The following is an 18097-nucleotide window of genomic DNA, read 5'->3' on the forward strand; positions in this document are numbered from 1 at the left end:
ATTTGTAATAAATAATGAATTGTAATAAAATAATGATTTGTAATAAATAATGAATTGTAATAAAATAATGATTTGTAATAAAATAATGATTTGTAATAAATAATGATTTGTAATAAAATAATGATTTGTAAGTAACTAAATCTGTCTTTTTTTTGAAAAAAATGAATGTATATAGTGTTGTTTTAAGCTGGGATAACAAGTTAATTAATTTTTAAGCTGTCTACTGGAGACACGTCCCCTGTAATTTTGTGTTGGAACGTTAACACATACAGAGTTAGTAGACACATCTTGTATCGTTGAACAAAACAAAAAACAAAAGATGGAATCTTAATTAAGTTCTAGATCTGTTTCTTTCTGATCAATATTGGAACGATTGACACTATAAACAAAGTATTGTAATCAATTTATAAGTCTCCTACAAACTGTGAAAAGCAATCCATTTAGTCTCCTTAGCAATCTCTTATTTGAAAAAGTTACAAACATCCTGTTATAAGGTATATAAAGAACAAGGACGGATCTCAGATTAGATGTTCAATATCCGACCCTAAAACTTCCTTAAGTATATAATATCCACTCTCTCATTTCCTCATATAGTATATATTTATGGTATAAATTTATTCAAATCTAAGAATAGTTCTTCACAGATTATTTTATTTCATGATCATATATTGAATCTGCATAGCACTAATTAATTATAAAACAGCAGTCCCATAGAAGTACGTATACACTCATACACGGTTTGTCAATTGAAGGGGACAGAATTAGGATCTAATAAATCCTCCAGAATTATGACGATGTGATTAACAGTGAACAAAGGGCCATAACTATGTATATAGTATCCTACATTGCAAAATGTAACAATTATACATTGTAGACAGAGTACATGAGATATGCCCTGAACAATGTGACACATGGACATATAAACATGTACCGTGTTCTATGGTAGTACAATTTGCATCAGTACATGGACATATATAGAGCTAATTAGCTTATAGGTAGCATACATATACCTATATATCCAGTACTGTATAAACCTATGTTTATACCAACTCATTTGGACCCTTTTGTTTATATCTGATCCCCAACATATCTACATACACACATATATATATATATATCTAACTAATACAACAATATATATATATACCAGACTATGTAGATCATATTTTAAACCAATATAGCTATAGGGTTACAATAGGTTAGAAGTTTATCTTAGCTAATTATCTTTCCTTTCCAGTAGTTAAAATATGTGTGAACATCAAGTTGAAACAAGAAATTGAATTGGCTGATACTTTTTTTAGAGGAGTGAGGTCACCATTAGTTACTGTCATCAGATGACATTTTATTTATATTAATGACAAATCGTGGAAGGATATATCACACATATTTTTAGTACAAAATGATGGATGATTGTCATGTATAAGAGGTATACACTTGTTTACTATACTTATACAGGCTGGTATTTACATATAGTGATACAAACTCTAAGCTATCTGTACTTAAATTCACAATGTAGTTTACATTTTAAGGAGACCTGGAGCCAGATCTTGAACAGTGTGATTTCTGTTTGATTTCTCGTCTTATTCAAACAATGTACGAATATCCTAAATAAAGGGAAATGTTAAATATCTTCTTAAGGTCAACCTTTAAGTGTTCTCTTCTGGAAATTGAAGCAATTTTTTTTCTCTAATTCGAAAGCATAAAAAGGGTATACTTGTACAAGTTTATATCTACTGATGAACTTGTACAAAATGTGTATGATATTACTTACATACTTGAATTACAAAACAAGCAACATCTAAAATTCTACATGTATTAAACAGTTCTGTGTCATTTAAGAATGTTTAAAATTCTAAAGAAGATACTAATGTAAAACTTAATAACAAATAATTTAAACACTTTCGGCAATACTTATAATACCGTTTGATTTGGTGGTACCTACAGGAACAAAAACCTGTAGGAACATGTTCACAGTAATTAGTGTTGTCCAGGAATAATTATCACCTCTACTGGGAGCATGAACTAATTGCCTTAAATGCCATTTTTTCTCTAAATAGGACTGTTTCAGTGTACCAAAGACAATATACTATATCTGTACAGCTAGTAAATGGTCATGTAGAGCTGATACTATTAACTATAAAGTGAAATAAAAGTCTAGTATGACCTACTTTTAAACAATTTACGATATTATCTTAATAATAACCCCTATCAAACATCATTTTTTATTGAAGTTTGACAGAAAACTGTTTGATCCCCCATTTAATATTTCCCAGCCATATACAAATGTAGTTTGTGTATATGAAAAAGAGGCAATGTGTTATTTGTCAACAGCTGCAATCTGTCACTTGTATATATATATATATATATATATACTCTGGCTGTCTGACAGTAATTCAAGAATTGGGGAGAAACAAAAAACAGTATACCATTCCATGTGCTTTCATTATAACCATTAAGTTCTGCCCTAATCAGACTAAGACCTAGACTGAAGTTTCTCTTTAATATGATATACGTCTGTAATAACGGAATAACAGGATGTAGACTATTATGTTATAAGGACACTCCTCAATTCTAGCTCCAGGAGATTGTCTCCACAGTATCTCAGAGTTATATACTCATGATCAAGGTCACAATCTGCCGGTCTAATTTCTGTAGATGATTTACACACACTTATCTTTAATCAAACTGTAAAACAACTTAGTAAAATATCCAAATTTTAACACTTGTTTCTCTGTGTTGATATGTTTAAAGCAGTGTTGACAAATAAGATCCTGCTCCAGACCATTCCGGTATTATAATTATGATGATTAAATTAATTTTTCTTTTTACAAATGCATGTATAAACTACAAAAAAAAAACAACACCACAGGACCTAAGAAATTATAAGCTTGTGTACACAACATTTTATGTTCATGAAACATATTCCTTGGCTTTAACCATAAAATCTAAAGTGATCAATCAGGTGTTTTTAATAATTAATTATCAGTGTGTCAATTATAGCTCATTATTTATTTAATACATACATTTTATCTTATGAGAAAAGTACCAGAATAATAGATTCTATCATTAAAGACAATCAGAAACCCCAAAACTCCAGGGTTAGACTATGTTATTAGCTGGAGCTGTATAAGGTCAGAATCATTCTGCTAAATCATGCACAATCTACATGTACACTGAGTCATGACCACCAAACATAACATCACATTATCATTGTTGAGCATCACATGCCAAATCTCTGGTCCCAATGCAGAACAAGTCAATGATCTATACTATCCCTGTCGGGTTATAGCAAATCTAACATTTTGTAGATGACATACCAATTTATATATAGTAAATATAAGTGTTTCCTAATCTGACTTACACATATACCACCCTGTAACAGTGCGTAACAATTATCGGGATTAGTCCACTTGAAAATGCTATTTTTGAACAGAAAAACAATACCTACTTCGGTGCCCTTATTCCATATCCTTCACAATGGAATGCCATATATATAGATAAATTGGTCTTTTTTATTATTTTCATTCTGCACTAGGAGTAAGCTCAATTCAATGACCTTGAAGTTTACTCAGATTATATCAATATATACATTTGACCTGAAAAGTAGGGGAAAAAACAGGGACTGTTTGTATGGCTTCATGAATAGCAAAATAATGATTTAGACACATGACTGTAAGGCAAGGAAGGAGGGAAGGGGGTGGGGTTTACATGTTGTTCAACAGAAAGAATTTACCACTCAATGGTACTTCCACTTTATAACCCTACCAAGTTCTGATGGCGTTCATATCAGCTATGAATGCCATATGACACAAATGCATGTTGACGTCATGAAATTATTATGGTGTCGTTATAACGTTGGATGCCACTGATTCTCCCTTCAGGATGGCTGTTCCATAGACAGGATATATCACAACCATGGCATAACAACAGCTATGAAGCCACACAAGAAATTTATTTCATAGTATCTTTGTATATACCCTTATATTAGAATATCACCTAAAGGGAACTGGTCAGTGGTACAAGAACTGTGATGCATTGTATATCGATACAACTGGTAGGTGACTTGGGGTTTAAATTTATATACCAAGGTAACCTGGTGAACAATGGAAAGATAGGGATTAAAACCAAAAGGGAATTTAAAGAAATTCATCCGAGCAGAAAGGAAGCAGTCAGAATCCCAGATCAATAAATCAGCAATCACAGATCATTCAACACAGCAAAATCAGGTATTTGACTGAGTAAACTCTGAATTGTGGATAGACATCGAGAGCTACCTACATGATTTTACTGCCAGTTTGTACATATTTTGCTCTTATTCCCATGTTCCTACAGTAATTATATAATTCAAAAGGCTGAATAATAAATATATGCAACAAATTTCTTGCACAATATTTGAATACACTAAATGAAGAAGGCTTGATTATAAATTTGACTTGATCAATATCATACCACAACTTAAGCTTGCATCAATAAGACATCATTCAATTGTGATGTAATAATTGAGTCTGTATAATATATGCTTATATTATAGACCCACTATCAAAAGTAATTATGTGACTCTAAGCTTCTCCAGGCATGTCTCAGATATTGAGCAGACAGGGCGTAATTCAATAGGGCCCTGACACTGATAAAAGTTGTTCTGGATTGTTGATACCTCCAGACTTACAGTATATATATATACAGATTGTATATACTGTATACATTATTATCTTAATTGGACCAATAAAATGTCATAAATAATTTGGTGTACAGAAATTATTCCATTAGCTTAGTGTTCTGTGTGTGCGTGGTTGCATGTGTGTTGTGATCATGAGTGTATGATGAGTAACTTTGAAGTAAATTTAAGTCATGGCAAAGAAATGGCTACATTTATATTTGTGTACAGACAATCATAAATGTCCATGTAATTTTCCAGATATCATCAAATCTGCCATTGTATATTTGTATTAATACACAAACATGGGGACTGGTATTTATAAGTTGTAGTGATATTATATATTTACTGTTTAAAAAAGTGTTCCATTAGTCAAGTGACTGAATATGATACCAAGAAGTAAAATAAAATGTGGTTTAGCCCTGGCATTTTTGGGGGCAGCTTTGATACCAAAATGAGGCTGACAGAACCATTGTGAACACTATATGAACTTTTAGTTTATAAATTCACATGTTGGCCTCACAGATTATCAAAAAGACACACATACTCAATTATATTAAGTTAAGCTAACACCAGAGGCAGGAAAACTGTTTATGGACTAATAATGGATGGCCAGAATGCTCAAGGCATAGAGATGGATATCTAGTTCTCCACATTGTCTACATATGTTATTACTGGACACAATTAAGTTGGCATGAAGTAATATTCTCATCATAAACCAGGAAGTTATGTACAAAACCTCTCACAGTTATTTGTTATGGTATATATATACATCTAGAAAATCTAGACCAAATTTGTTTATAATGTTAATAATAATACATTTATAAAAAACAAATTTAATCTAGATTTTTGGGTATGAGAAACATTAAATTATTTTTGTAGGAAATTTTCACTTTCATATACGAGTCCTTGAATATTTATTGCAAAAACTTCCATTACAAACAGATCATGATAAAAAATTCTCAAAATGAGGGTGAGTCCTACAGAAGAGATAGACTATATATGTGTTTATATGTTTTATTTCCATTTATATCTTCATGTTTTATATCTGTTCTATTATATTACTGGTATCAAGGAATTTGATTAGACTAATTTAAAATATAAGTCCATGCTGGTATTAAGTAAATAGCTTAATTTGTATCCAAGTGCAGAGTTGGAAATTTTAATCACGATTTTGCTGTATGAATATATTCAAATGAAAATAAATTAAGCTTTTCAAATGGGGCTTGTTTATAAATTTTAAACTTTTGATGATACCACAGACTAATTCTGTGATGTCATACATACAAACATATACTTGATTTGACAAAAACATGTTTACCTGTTACAATATTCCTCTTATTACATGTCTTTTAATTCATGTTGCTTAGGATGACATGCATAACATGCCAGCTTATCATGACTCAGATCTGCTTTATAACAGAATCTTTAGGTGTTACATTATAATATCAATAGTTTGAAATTTCACCAACAATTAGGAATGTAAAATCATTAATTAGGAACACGTACACATTTGTTTAGCCAATTGTTTAGATGTCAATCTTCCATCATATCTAAATGTTCATGTACAGGTAGATATATTTAGAAGACACCTGTCATAACTTCTTACCTGTATTAAAAACACTGCTACAGTTACCACAAGCATTGTATTTTGATGGACGATCTCGTGAGATAAATGCAGACAGAAGTATAATCCGTTGATCAGTTCAACCGATCCATCCTCATATATAATTATTTCTCGAAATTATAAACACTGTCAAGATTGAAACGAAGCTGTACGAATCTTGTACCAGATGGTAAAAACATGTCCCTAACGTTCAACTTGAGTTTGTTGGCGCGACTTGAAGCTGAACAAGTCGCACTGACTGTATCGTTGACTCTTAAACATATCAAAACCACAAAAACCGATGTTTACGTTAATCGGTAAGCTCTTCCAGTTTGCCCGTGTTAGTCAGCAAGCATACGAACACCCACTGTTTTTTTTTGGCGACACGATCTGACCTCACCCACCTGCGAGTTAATTAACAGGAAGTGACGTCAAATCATGAGAGGAGATTCCTTCTTTGACTTGGTGCTCTGAGGGAATCCCCGGTTATAACCTTTTCATAAGCGGAAAACATCTAATTCTTTTGACAAAATATGTATTTTTAACAATATTCATACAATAAGAGATACATTTTGTGAGAGTTAAAAGAACACATTTGGTATAAATAAGACAGGTGGTACGGAAAACGAAGAAAAGAAATCTTCAATTTTAGAGGTACGAATGACCACTCAAGTAAATATGTTTACAAACAACCGTTTCCATGCTCAAGGGTCATGCACTGCAGTGTTATTAACTATGTCTAGACATATTATGCCGTGGCTCTAGTTGATGCATTTTCATTTGTGTAAGTAACATGTATTAATTAAAACTTCTACGGCAAACAACGGAGTTGTTGACAGCAGAGACGTATAATACGTCTCTGTTGACAGTGTTTATCATTTCGAGAAATACTTATATGTGAGGATGGATTGGTTAAACTGATTACTGTTTTGTTACAAACACGACTCTAAATGAAAATGCTTGTATCTTGTATATAAAAAAAATAATTACTTATTATTATGAAGTCTTCCTTGGTGAGTGTGTGACTGTATTGATTTGTATAAATATTCATTCTTCCCTTGAACTATTGTTAACTGGAATTCGCTACCATCATCCCTAGCTAGCACAGGAGCCAAACCTGAACTCTTTCAGGTCTGCCCTGGCTAGTTTCAACCTTCCATAAATTGTTTTCTTGTTTTAGTAAAAATTAACAAAAATAATTGTTTTTAACATTTTTAATGCCACCTCCCAGGATCAAGTGCACTCAAACCTTTGAGTCTGATCCTTGTAAAGGAAGAAGAAGACTGCTGCACCGAGGTCACGGTGAACAGGTGCATGCACACTATTATAAATTAGCGCCTAATGTGCCTAATCTTATTCCGTGGTGTAACACAATAATATATTTATATTGATGTGTATATTTACCATGTATATATATGCATGTACTGCTATTATATAGTATATACTGTACATATGTTAGCGTGTCCAGCATCTGTGACTTGTCTAACGTTATAGCCACAAGGACCTGCATATGGAATGCAAATACAAATAACATGTATGTGAAAATATAGAACGAATATTCATACCCTGCTTTCTCTCCGCTCTGTCGACGACCATCTATCAGAAATTGTCCGTCCGTCGTCCAGAGCTACGTACGTTATCACAGCTAGCTAGTGAAAATAGTCTTCCCAGAATAACCATATCACATGCAGTATTGTAGAGTCTGTGTCGAAATATAAACATTGTACATGTCTTTCGTTGAATATATTTTGTTAACTGTAGGAGAATGTTTTGATGAAGTTTTATGAGATTGAGAAAAAGTTAAGGTTTTGCATCCGACAGGACAGCTCTGGATTTTATAATTAGCTTAACCTATCTGTAATAATTGATCTATGATACTTAATAATATCATTATCTTCATGTATCATTCTCTTTCCTAAACTGTTTCACACTAAGAAATAAGAAACCATTGGAACATCCTTTGTGAACAGTTAATTATAATTTGTACATGTATTCTGATAGTGAATATATGGTTTGTTTTATTTTTATTCAGTTTCATGATGATGAAGTGCACAGAAAGAGAAATTCACTGAAGGAAAGCTGCTGACTCTTACTAAAATTTACCTTCAACTGATAACTGAAAACATGGTTAGTAGCTATTGCCCAATATTGAATAGTCAGCACTGATGACAACACACAGGAAGATATATAACTTTCACACAAGTATTACTGTACATGTGTATACTGTGGGTTTATTCCATCCTCCCCTTAATATTTACCCTCTCCCTCCCCTCATATTATTTTGTCATTTTTATTCCTGAACAGGAGAGCAGATTTAACAAATTGGGAGGGGAGTAATATACAGTCAATAGTACAGAAAAGTATATATTGGTATCTTAATTAATTACAGTAAGCAGTGCTTGTAAAAGAAGGAGATGAATTATTATTTTTGTAGGAAATATAACATGGTCTTGCTCTTTTTTGTGTTATATCTCTCCTCACTTTGTATTTAAATTGGTGAATTAATTGATATTTTAGACTAAAGTTTCTAAATTAATTGATGTATATTAGTGACAATTTGGTTAATGTATCTTTGATGTAAGAAATTAATATGTTTGACTGTTTTAGGGAAATGAATCCAGTTTGCAAAATGTTTTGAGCAAGGAAGAAATCGAGGATCTGTTAGCCTCTACTCCATGTAAGCAGCTTGACTACACATCTCAAATAACTCAACTAAATTTCAAGTCAGATTTTAACCCTTTCACCACTGTAGACCATAATGTACTCATCCATATCAATACATGGTGGAGTCTACTAAAGTAACATAGGGTTGAAAGGGTTAACTCTAACCAATTGAGCCGTCACTAGTACCAGTACAAATTACACTTGTGATACTATGGCTTGTATTTAGACTCCTACATTCATGTTTTTACATTTTGCTTGTCCTGTTTTTCAAATGCTCAGCAAACTTAGCAAGATGATCTACAAATGACTATAGCCTTATAAGATGAAGCTATTCTTGGTAGAAACTTACATGGCTTTTTAAGATGCAAGTAGGTAAGTGATGGAGCATCAACACCAAGGATTCCATAAATGTAGGTTGCATTAGTTAACATAAGTTTTGGATGGCTAGGCCACAGTACATCCACTGACCACTACCCACAGGACAATGGATCTCCTTGCCCAATAATTGTATTGGTGTACCAATACCTTTATTTATTTCTACAATGCATTTTAAAATAGAAATGCATTGCCACAATGTAAATGTAATCCTATAATTGCAGTTACACTGTTAGTGTATATCTAATTTTTGAACTCCCTTCGTAGGCACAAAGTGCCTGTAAGATTAATTATACCAGGGCGAGGTATTCATTTTTTGTCTGTCCACGCTCTAGGTCACAGGTCTGTTGATAACCTCAAATGACATATTTTCATAAACAATGATGCCTAGGGTCATGGACTCTAACCATTAAGGGCACTCATCAGTTAAGGTTGTTCAGATGACAAAATGCTATGTGATTGCTATATATAGTCTCTTGACTGCATGAGACCTACAATGTACATTTCCAGAATACATCATATAATCATTTACCAGATATTTTGCTAACATCGTTAGATATCAGCTGAGAGATACAAGCCCAAAGTCTTGGGCCACAATTTTTTGTTTTCATTTCAATAAAGGGTGTACATAAATCAGTTATCAGAGACAGATATAATTGTCATATCTGTCTTATACCTTGTCTTAGCTAGAACACTGAAAAGTCAGCAAGGGCCCTAGCTGCCATGTGCCCGACTGTAACTCTTCCAAATGACCCATTTTAAGCAACAGCAGCTTTGATCTAAGAAACTTGTAAAACCTCTTTTGAACATCTTCAGTATATCACCATATATTGTCTTGGTCTGTTTTTAGTAACATTGACTTTGACCTTAGGAACTTTTAAACCCCTATTGCAGGTGTACATATCACAGCTTATTATCGAACATGACAGACAGACAGACATCTGTGGGATTTCATTATCATTGTACAATCATCCTTTTTTTAATGATAATTGATCATATTTATAAGGCACAAATTCATTGATGATAATTGTCCAATCTTTTTCAGTCACAGAAAGTCAGCTGAGGAAGTTGATGAAGCGATATAAAGACATGGACCCTGATGGTACAGACGGTATATCGTATGATGACATGTTGACTATGGTGGAGTTTGCAGGCAGTGACTTAGCACCACCAATAATTGCCAGTTTACTTGACAGGCGGTCTCTCAAAATTTACCCCAAAACCTTTCTTCGTCTTTGTGCCTTACTCAGTGATCGGGTTAAACCAGCAGAGAAAAAGAAATGTATGTTTTTCACATCATTATTTGGCAGACAAAGTTTGGCTAGGTATAATATAGTTATCTCCCCTTGACTGTAGAGTACTACATGTATAACCTGGTACATTGTATTACATCCTTTATATGTTTGGTGTTGGCACATTTAAGTTATCAAAATAAATAACAGCTGATTTAAAGTTGAACAAAATTGATTGAACTATTAGCCCTTGTTGAATGATAATGTTTGGAAGCATGGTAAGTTAGGTTTAAACGTGAATTTAGATTAGTCAAATACCTCCACAGTAACTTGTGTATTTCTTTCCAGGAATTAATAACTTGGAGTTAAATGAAATTTGCTGTATTTAAATTAAGACAGTTTTATAGTTATTCTTGATCTATCTATATTTGAAATGTATTCCAATGTCATTATTTTTAAAATTATATTTTCTGCTATTTTACAGTCATCTTTGACCTATTCAACATCTACAGTAGTGATGCTTTAACCCACGATGAGATTTTCCGGCTCTACAAATTATTTTACTCTGTTGCTATCTCTGATGATCACATTCTGGCCTTGACATTCAAAGCTCTAAGTCACCCTGACCTTGAAACCAAAGGTCAAATTACATTCCCAGAATTTGAAAAGGTAAGAAGTCGATAAATCTTAGTCATAGAGGAAATAAAACGATAGTGCAAGACTCAAATAAATATTCCAAAATTCACTGTATAACTGATATAATTATTTACATAGCTATTTATATAACTGATATAATTTTATTTACATGAATAGCTATAAGCTAATACATGTACAACTATTTATATAACTGATATAATTTTATTTACATAGCTAGTACATACAACTATTAATTCATACCTGTACAACTGATACTTTTAGTTCATCTTGTACAAAGTGCTGGCGAGCTTATGGTTTAGTGTCATGTCTATTGTGTGCCTGTCCATCTGTTTTTAATGACTTCTTGTTGAATGCCAAAAACCCAAGGGTCATGATATCTGATCATATTAGGTACCTGGAATGGTTTGTTATGAATGTTCCTTATAAAAATGACCTTGACTTACTTTCAATGTCATATATAGGGTGTCCAATATGTTGAACAATTTAAACAATATTATCTGAAGAACTATTAAATCTAGATCCAATTGATACGTTGATACAATATGTAGACCAGCTGATATATTAATAATTTTCTGTTATAATGTGTTTAGATCAAAAGTCAACTTTGAGTACTGGTTGGGGTCAAATGTCAACATGCAATATAATGAGTAAAAAGCTTTTAAAATCTAATGAAGTTCAATAAGGCTTTTTTGTTTTAGTTTCTGATTTAATTTCTCACATTGACTTTTTCTAATTCTATTCACTTAATTTAGCATTGACATCTTACCAATCTTTGACTAATTCAGCTTTTTTTGTTTTGCAGATGGTTGGTGACCAGGAAGTTGTAGACAGAATGACAGTTGACTTCTTCTGAATAAAAGAAATTTCTTGATCTCATTGTGAAGGAGCACTGTCAATGATGATAGACATACGCTTTCCAAGTGTGGAAGCCAGGGAATATGAGGGGAAATTTTCTAGTGATGTGGTATAACTATGGGACTTGCTTACTAATTCAGCAACATCAAGCATGGTCAGTGGCTTGATGGGTGCCCGCCTGCATGTCATGTTTGGTGGCAGCATGATGACCTAATGAGTATCATGTACACCAGTTCTGAGTGGCTGGGGAAGGTGCATTGGTTACCCAGGGACAACTCATGGGATTCCCCAGGCAAAGTCTTGGGACAAGACTCCTCAGAGGGGGAATGTTGTAACAGCCAAAGAAAATGAGGGGAAAATACTGCCTTACTGTTTAACTCTGGGACTCTCACTAGCTCAGCAATTAATGTTAAGCATTGCCTGTCCTATCCTTTGGAAAGTAACAGAAGAAATACACTGGTACATGTACATTTTAAGGCTCAAGTAATAGCACGGAATTAGATTAGCCAAGTCCGTGGTAAAATTATATACCAGTGTAATGAAAATGACTGGTATAAAAATGAACAGGCTGTTATGGTCTCAGCAATGATTGTACATGTAATTTGTGAAAGTTTAAAAATGTATATGTTTTGTATACAATTTGTTGCATATAAATTGTCAAATATAGAATATTTTTTTCTTATTTTTAATTGACACTCTTGTCATATTAATTCAATGGTTATTTTATATTACTGTGGATTATTTATGTGTGTGTGATATTTATTTTGGTTTAAAGTCGCCTTAATCGTTAAGTTTAAGAATTAAGTTCATGAATCTTGAGAGCATTTATTCACACACAACGTTGCAAGACATTCATTTTGAGTGAAACACAAGTTTATGTCCTCATGAATACATGAAATGTCTGTTAACAAAGTGCACAAGGATTATAACTTATCTATGATTACCAAAGGGGCATGGCACATATACTGGTTAGATCCCCACAACATTGTTTTTGTGTATTAAGGGTAATACTCCTCAGAAAAGTTATCTGTGCAAATTTTGTCTATAAATAATTAATCTGTAGTTTTCATTTAAGTAGCTGCAAGTGTTAATTATGTACCAATGATAAGAGAAATGTTTCTCACTTCCAATGAGTGTTTGATGTTTGTTTGGGGTTTAAGCTCCTCACAACACCTAAGGTCATATGAATATGGATTGAGGGTTCAAATGACAAATTAATGTCCAATTATTTGGCATGTTGTGACATAATGGCTTGGATACACATATTCAGACCATGTAGTGGAGATATATACAAGCCATGCCCTTGTAATGGTACCTGTGGATATGTTCCTTTTGATACATGATTAGTTACTCCCTAATATTTCTGCGTATTAAGGCCCCATATATTAGCACCTATGAGTTAAGACCATAAATTATTAGAGTTCTTTATTTTGTCTTCTCTCTATTTTAAAATTATACATCTAAACCATTCATGGGGGTATTGAAAAAGAACATTAACAACAAAACAAGTCAACATCTTTTTTAAATCAGTTTTTATTAATTTTTTATTTAAAAGACAAATATGTAGTAATAAATCTGATACATCAGATATGTGAGGTTTCATAGTAACAATTAACAGTCATATTGAAAAATTCAACTTTCATTTATTATTCAGGGATATCTGAAATCACAACCAGAACTTCTCACAAACATTTTAAATCAGTACATGCAAAAAATTGTAAATGCATGTTCCTATGATATCCTAATGCATACATATGAAAGTAAATATGAATGTGTGTAGACAAACAAATCTTAATCAACTTTAGTTTTCATATTCACTTTGGCATTTTCGAAATGTATGTATGCATTTTCAAAACATAATGAAACAAGCTTAAATAATACATATTCCCTAATGGAATGAGCATCTATTCTGATATTATAAAAGCATAACTTATAAAGGCATATCATTTCAGACATGTCATGATTTTACCACAGTTGTTCAGAAACCATCTATATGAGAACACCCGGGGTGAATACGGGTAATTAATTAGATGCCATTTAAATTTTGGTCATCAGAGATCAAACTTATACCTAACCTCTAGGGTCACCAGGGGTCAAATTTAATTAAAATATGATGTTGTAATATCCTGTCATACAATTTTAGGATAGTGTAATGAATTATCAGTATTTTTTATCTGAATAAACATAAATTGTGTTTAAGCTTAGGTCCTATGAATCAAAACATAAGCCTAACCTTGGGTCAGCAGGGGGCACACATGCCTCATCAGGGGTCATGCAGTTGAGATAAGAAATAAGCCTAAGTTGAAGTCGGTTGAGGTCAAATATGTGCCTAACCTGAAGTTAGCTGAGGTCAAACATACACCTAACCTGAAGTTAGCTGAGGTCAAACATACACCTAACCTTGGGTGAGCTGAGGTCAAACATACACCTAACTGGGGTTAACTGAGGTCAAACATACATACCTACCGGTAATCTTGGGTTTAGTTTGGTTTTATTGGTATATAGCATCCCAACAGCTAACATTATTTATTTGAAGGGCGTAACCTGGGGTCAGCAGGGGTCAAACAAATGCCTAACTTAGGGTACATATTCCTAACCTTTGGATGCCAAGGATCAAACATACACCTAACCAAGGGTCACCAGGTATATACAGATAAAACCCAATCTGGGGTCATTTTAAGGGATCTACCAATTATAATTTTACTAAGATTTTAATGCTAATAAAGTGTATATTTTAAGACATCACGTAATCTGTCTAAACCAAACCCTGAATGTGCAATAGCCTGAGACATTCAGGTAGATCCAACTTTATACTCCTGTTTTATCTGAACAAAAGATTCAGTGTAGACAAGGTTCATCACACATTACATCATACCAAAATAAAATACAAACAGACCAGTCACCCTCTCACAATAATCAATATTATATACACTACATATATTATAGAATACTGAAATATCAAAATGTATATACATATACATAAAATAATTAAAATGACTAGAGATATACATAAAAGCACCTACTTTAAATTAGAATCATCACTTAATGCACTATCAATTTTATCTGATAAGCAAAATTTGACTTTGGGAAGCACATGATCTCTTATACAACTTTTTGTATACATCAGTTGACACTCTGACATATTAATAAAATGATAATGACCTATTCTACAACTGAAGTAGGTACAGATACCAACAATATTGTCATCACTTTATCATTCAATTTTTGTTTTCTATGTATCTAGCCTCTGCTTTTAAAAATCAACTTTCTTTTTTTGATAAAAAAGGGCTAGTCAAAATCTTACCAAAGTATGTTATATACATATTGAATTAACATTTAGAAAAGAAATTAAACAATAAAAGTTATGGACTATCACATTCTTTTACCAATGTAACAATATTTATGATGGCGATAAAACGACCCAAATACAGTAGTACAATATTATATTATGTACATATGGAATGAATTTTTGAAAAAAAAAAAAAAAAGTTTGTTTTTTAAAGCTTTTTGTTACTGGCCCTTAAACTATCACTCATGAAATGATGTATCACATGATCATCATAAATTTAAAATCCATAAATATTATAGATTTTTTTTAATGTCAATATAATAACGTGCAACTAACAATAGCGAATGTGTGAATATCAATGAATAAAATGTAAATATAAAATATATGAAAATTTCATTATTGAATATGTGAATTTTAATATACATGTAATTATTCTAGGGCTTTTATAGCCCCATGGACTTGTATAATACAAAAGTACTACAAACAAAGTATGTAGCCACTTGTTCCTAACTCATTAAACATATATATAATTCATAACAGATACTGTATTAGGGATATCAGTGAATGTTTAGTGACTTACATGGACTGGTAATATCGATAAATCTAAAGGTAAATGTTGAACGCTTTCATAATGATAATTTTATGAAAATAAAAAAAGGAGCTTTACTTATTAAAATAAAAAGTCAGAAATAATAAAGGTGTTTGTACATAAAAAAACACTTTGTATCTTAATAAGAGACATTACAAACACATTGCCGAGACATTATATAAACAGATCACTCAGACCATGCTGCATCGGTAAATAATACAGAAGTAATTCAAATAATATTTCAGTAGTGCAATAAATTTTTCTATTTATATTCAAGTTTTAATTGTTATAAAGATATAAGTACAATAAATATCAATTATAAAATTAAACATGTCCTACCCCATTTAAAGACAAACCAATGTAATGATCATTTATGTACAGCAGCATCATTTAAATAATCAGCTGATCGGCAATATCCAAGTATTTACATGTATCCTTAGGATAAACAGTCATGTCTTTTTAAGTAATTTCAAGACAAGAAAGCAGCAATTCCATTACAGAAAACTGATACATTGTAAAATAGGAATCAACACTTCATCTGGAGACGGTAAACATGACAAGAAAGGCTTTCAACCATAACACCACAATTGCTGACAGATATTCTGAAACATTACAGCATCACACATAAGAGCTACCGGGTATGGTTGTTGCACATACAATGTATGTACACCTGTAAAATAACGTATTTCTTTTACAGAATAAACCTTGACTTAAGGCTGTGATTACAAGGTGCTATTATAAGATTGGAAACAACTATTTGTAAGGCAAGCAAGAACAACAGCAATATTAACCTGTCCAATTTATATCTTGATAGACAGAATTGTACAATAAAATCTTGTGAATTATAATGACACGAGTAATACAGCAAAATTTTGGCAATAAAAAAGGTGTTGTGTACTACGAAGTCATAATGACGAAACGTTTGGCAAAACCAACACAAAATGGATGTCTGAATTGTATATGATTTCCTTTATGTTACAGTTGTGCATTTTTATTGAATCATAACTGACACATGACATACTAAATCGTGAACTCATACACACTATTTGTTTATGTATTATGTTTAAAAAAATTGGCTAAAAATTGTCAAAGATGCACCAAAATGGAAAACATTTATATACATGTATATGTATTCATTATAACATTAGGATTAGTACAGGAACATACACACACACAAATATTTTGAAACGTGTATTCCTGCAAGTTTTTAATTTCAGATCACAGACTCATCTTTTCAGATACTTAATTTATGGTCACCATTTTAACAGTACAAGGGTAAAAAAACTAACTTTTTTTGGCATGGTTTGAAGATCAGGAAATGGTAGCAGCTTTATTTTGTCTCATTTATTAAAAATCTAAAGCACAATATTCATGCACCCCATGGCAGTTCAACAATAATGCTAATACTAGTTTTGAGCAATTGGACATGGATTATCTCCCTTCACAACCGTGATCTTTCCTGACTTTGGAGGCGTTCCAGTTTTTGGAGATTGTCTTTGGCTATCGTGTGACTTGGATCCATGGACAGAACTCGCAAGTAGTGATGTTTAGCTTCTTTGTGGTGGCCCTGTATTAGAAAAGTTACCAAAACGATATTCACAAAATCTATATGGAGCATATGATAAACAGAATCTCAACTATGTTCATTTTCAAACACCCCTGAGAATTTCGTCATAATTATACTTATAAATTTCATCTCATTACTATGATACAGTTCACAGCCTTCTTTAACCTACGGATTCAGCATTTAAGTATGAGTATTATCATTTAAGTATGAGTATTATCATTTAAGTATGAGTTATATCGTTTAAAGATGTGAAATGATGCTGTGTATGGTTAATGTAATGAATGTGGATATAATTAAGCCACATTTTATTCCCAACTCAAGCTACATATAAAGCATGAACACTTCCTAATTTCTCTACCAGAAAAAACAAATTCAAGAAGGACATCGAAACTCACCTCTTCATGTCTGCATTTTAGACTATTTCAACAGACGTCATGTAAATACCACCCTTTCTTTATTCATTTATGTGCACATTGCGATGATTATCTTGCTTAATGGATAATGGTGATTGTAAGCCATTTTTTTCCACACTTATAACTAGTACTATTATCCATATGTTGTAAAGCACTTTAGAGTAATTTTACAAATCATATAGGGTGCGATATAAAA

At 32.3% G+C, this 18097-nt stretch overlaps 3 protein-coding genes across 11 annotated transcripts in view; 1 reads left to right on the forward strand and 2 right to left on the reverse strand.

Annotated features, from left to right (window-relative positions):
• The window catches only part of LOC110460641 (tyrosine-protein phosphatase 10D-like), a 53050-nt gene extending 46385 nt beyond the window's left edge, over nucleotides 1–6665 (reverse strand). For all 5 annotated transcript variants that reach the window (XR_002464041.1, XM_021513667.1, XM_021513668.1 and 2 more), the window contains exon 1: nucleotides 6264–6665. Coding sequence is in view for 4 of the 5 variants with exons in the window: in XM_021513667.1 (XP_021369342.1) it covers nucleotides 6264–6299 (36 nt within the window). In the remaining variant the exon portion in view is untranslated. The remainder of the gene's footprint in view (nucleotides 1–6263) is intronic.
• A 29-nt stretch (nucleotides 6666–6694) lies between these two features.
• Nucleotides 6695–12703, forward strand: LOC110460642 (calcineurin subunit B type 1-like). 5 transcript variants are annotated; one of them, XM_021513671.1, is made up of 6 exons: nucleotides 6695–6914; nucleotides 8293–8387; nucleotides 8868–8937; nucleotides 10345–10581; nucleotides 11016–11200; nucleotides 11991–12703. In XM_021513671.1, the coding sequence occupies exons 2-6, from the start codon at nucleotides 8385–8387 to the stop codon at nucleotides 12039–12041; spliced, it is 546 nt and encodes a 181-aa protein (XP_021369346.1). In that variant the 5' UTR covers nucleotides 6695–6914; nucleotides 8293–8384; the 3' UTR covers nucleotides 12042–12703. The 5 variants fall into 5 exon arrangements, with proteins under 5 accessions (XP_021369346.1, XP_021369345.1, XP_021369348.1 ...); XM_021513670.1 differs by lacking the exon at nucleotides 6695–6914 and adding an exon at nucleotides 6921–7044; XM_021513673.1 differs by lacking the exon at nucleotides 6695–6914 and adding an exon at nucleotides 6921–7044 and having other exon boundaries at nucleotides 10345–10410.
• Nucleotides 12704–13558: 855 nt separating this feature from the next.
• LOC110460636 (transmembrane and TPR repeat-containing protein 1-like) overlaps nucleotides 13559–18097 on the reverse strand; it is an 80234-nt gene continuing 75695 nt past the window's right edge. Inside the window, exon 18 of the mRNA XM_021513661.1 lies at nucleotides 13559–17488. Coding sequence (XP_021369336.1) covers nucleotides 17363–17488 — 126 coding nt within the window. The 3' untranslated portion in view covers nucleotides 13559–17362. The remainder of the gene's footprint in view (nucleotides 17489–18097) is intronic.

Source organism: Mizuhopecten yessoensis, unplaced genomic scaffold, assembly GCF_002113885.1.
Source record: "Mizuhopecten yessoensis strain PY_sf001 unplaced genomic scaffold, ASM211388v2 scaffold10447, whole genome shotgun sequence".
Classification (NCBI taxonomy): domain Eukaryota; kingdom Metazoa; phylum Mollusca; class Bivalvia; order Pectinida; family Pectinidae; genus Mizuhopecten; species Mizuhopecten yessoensis.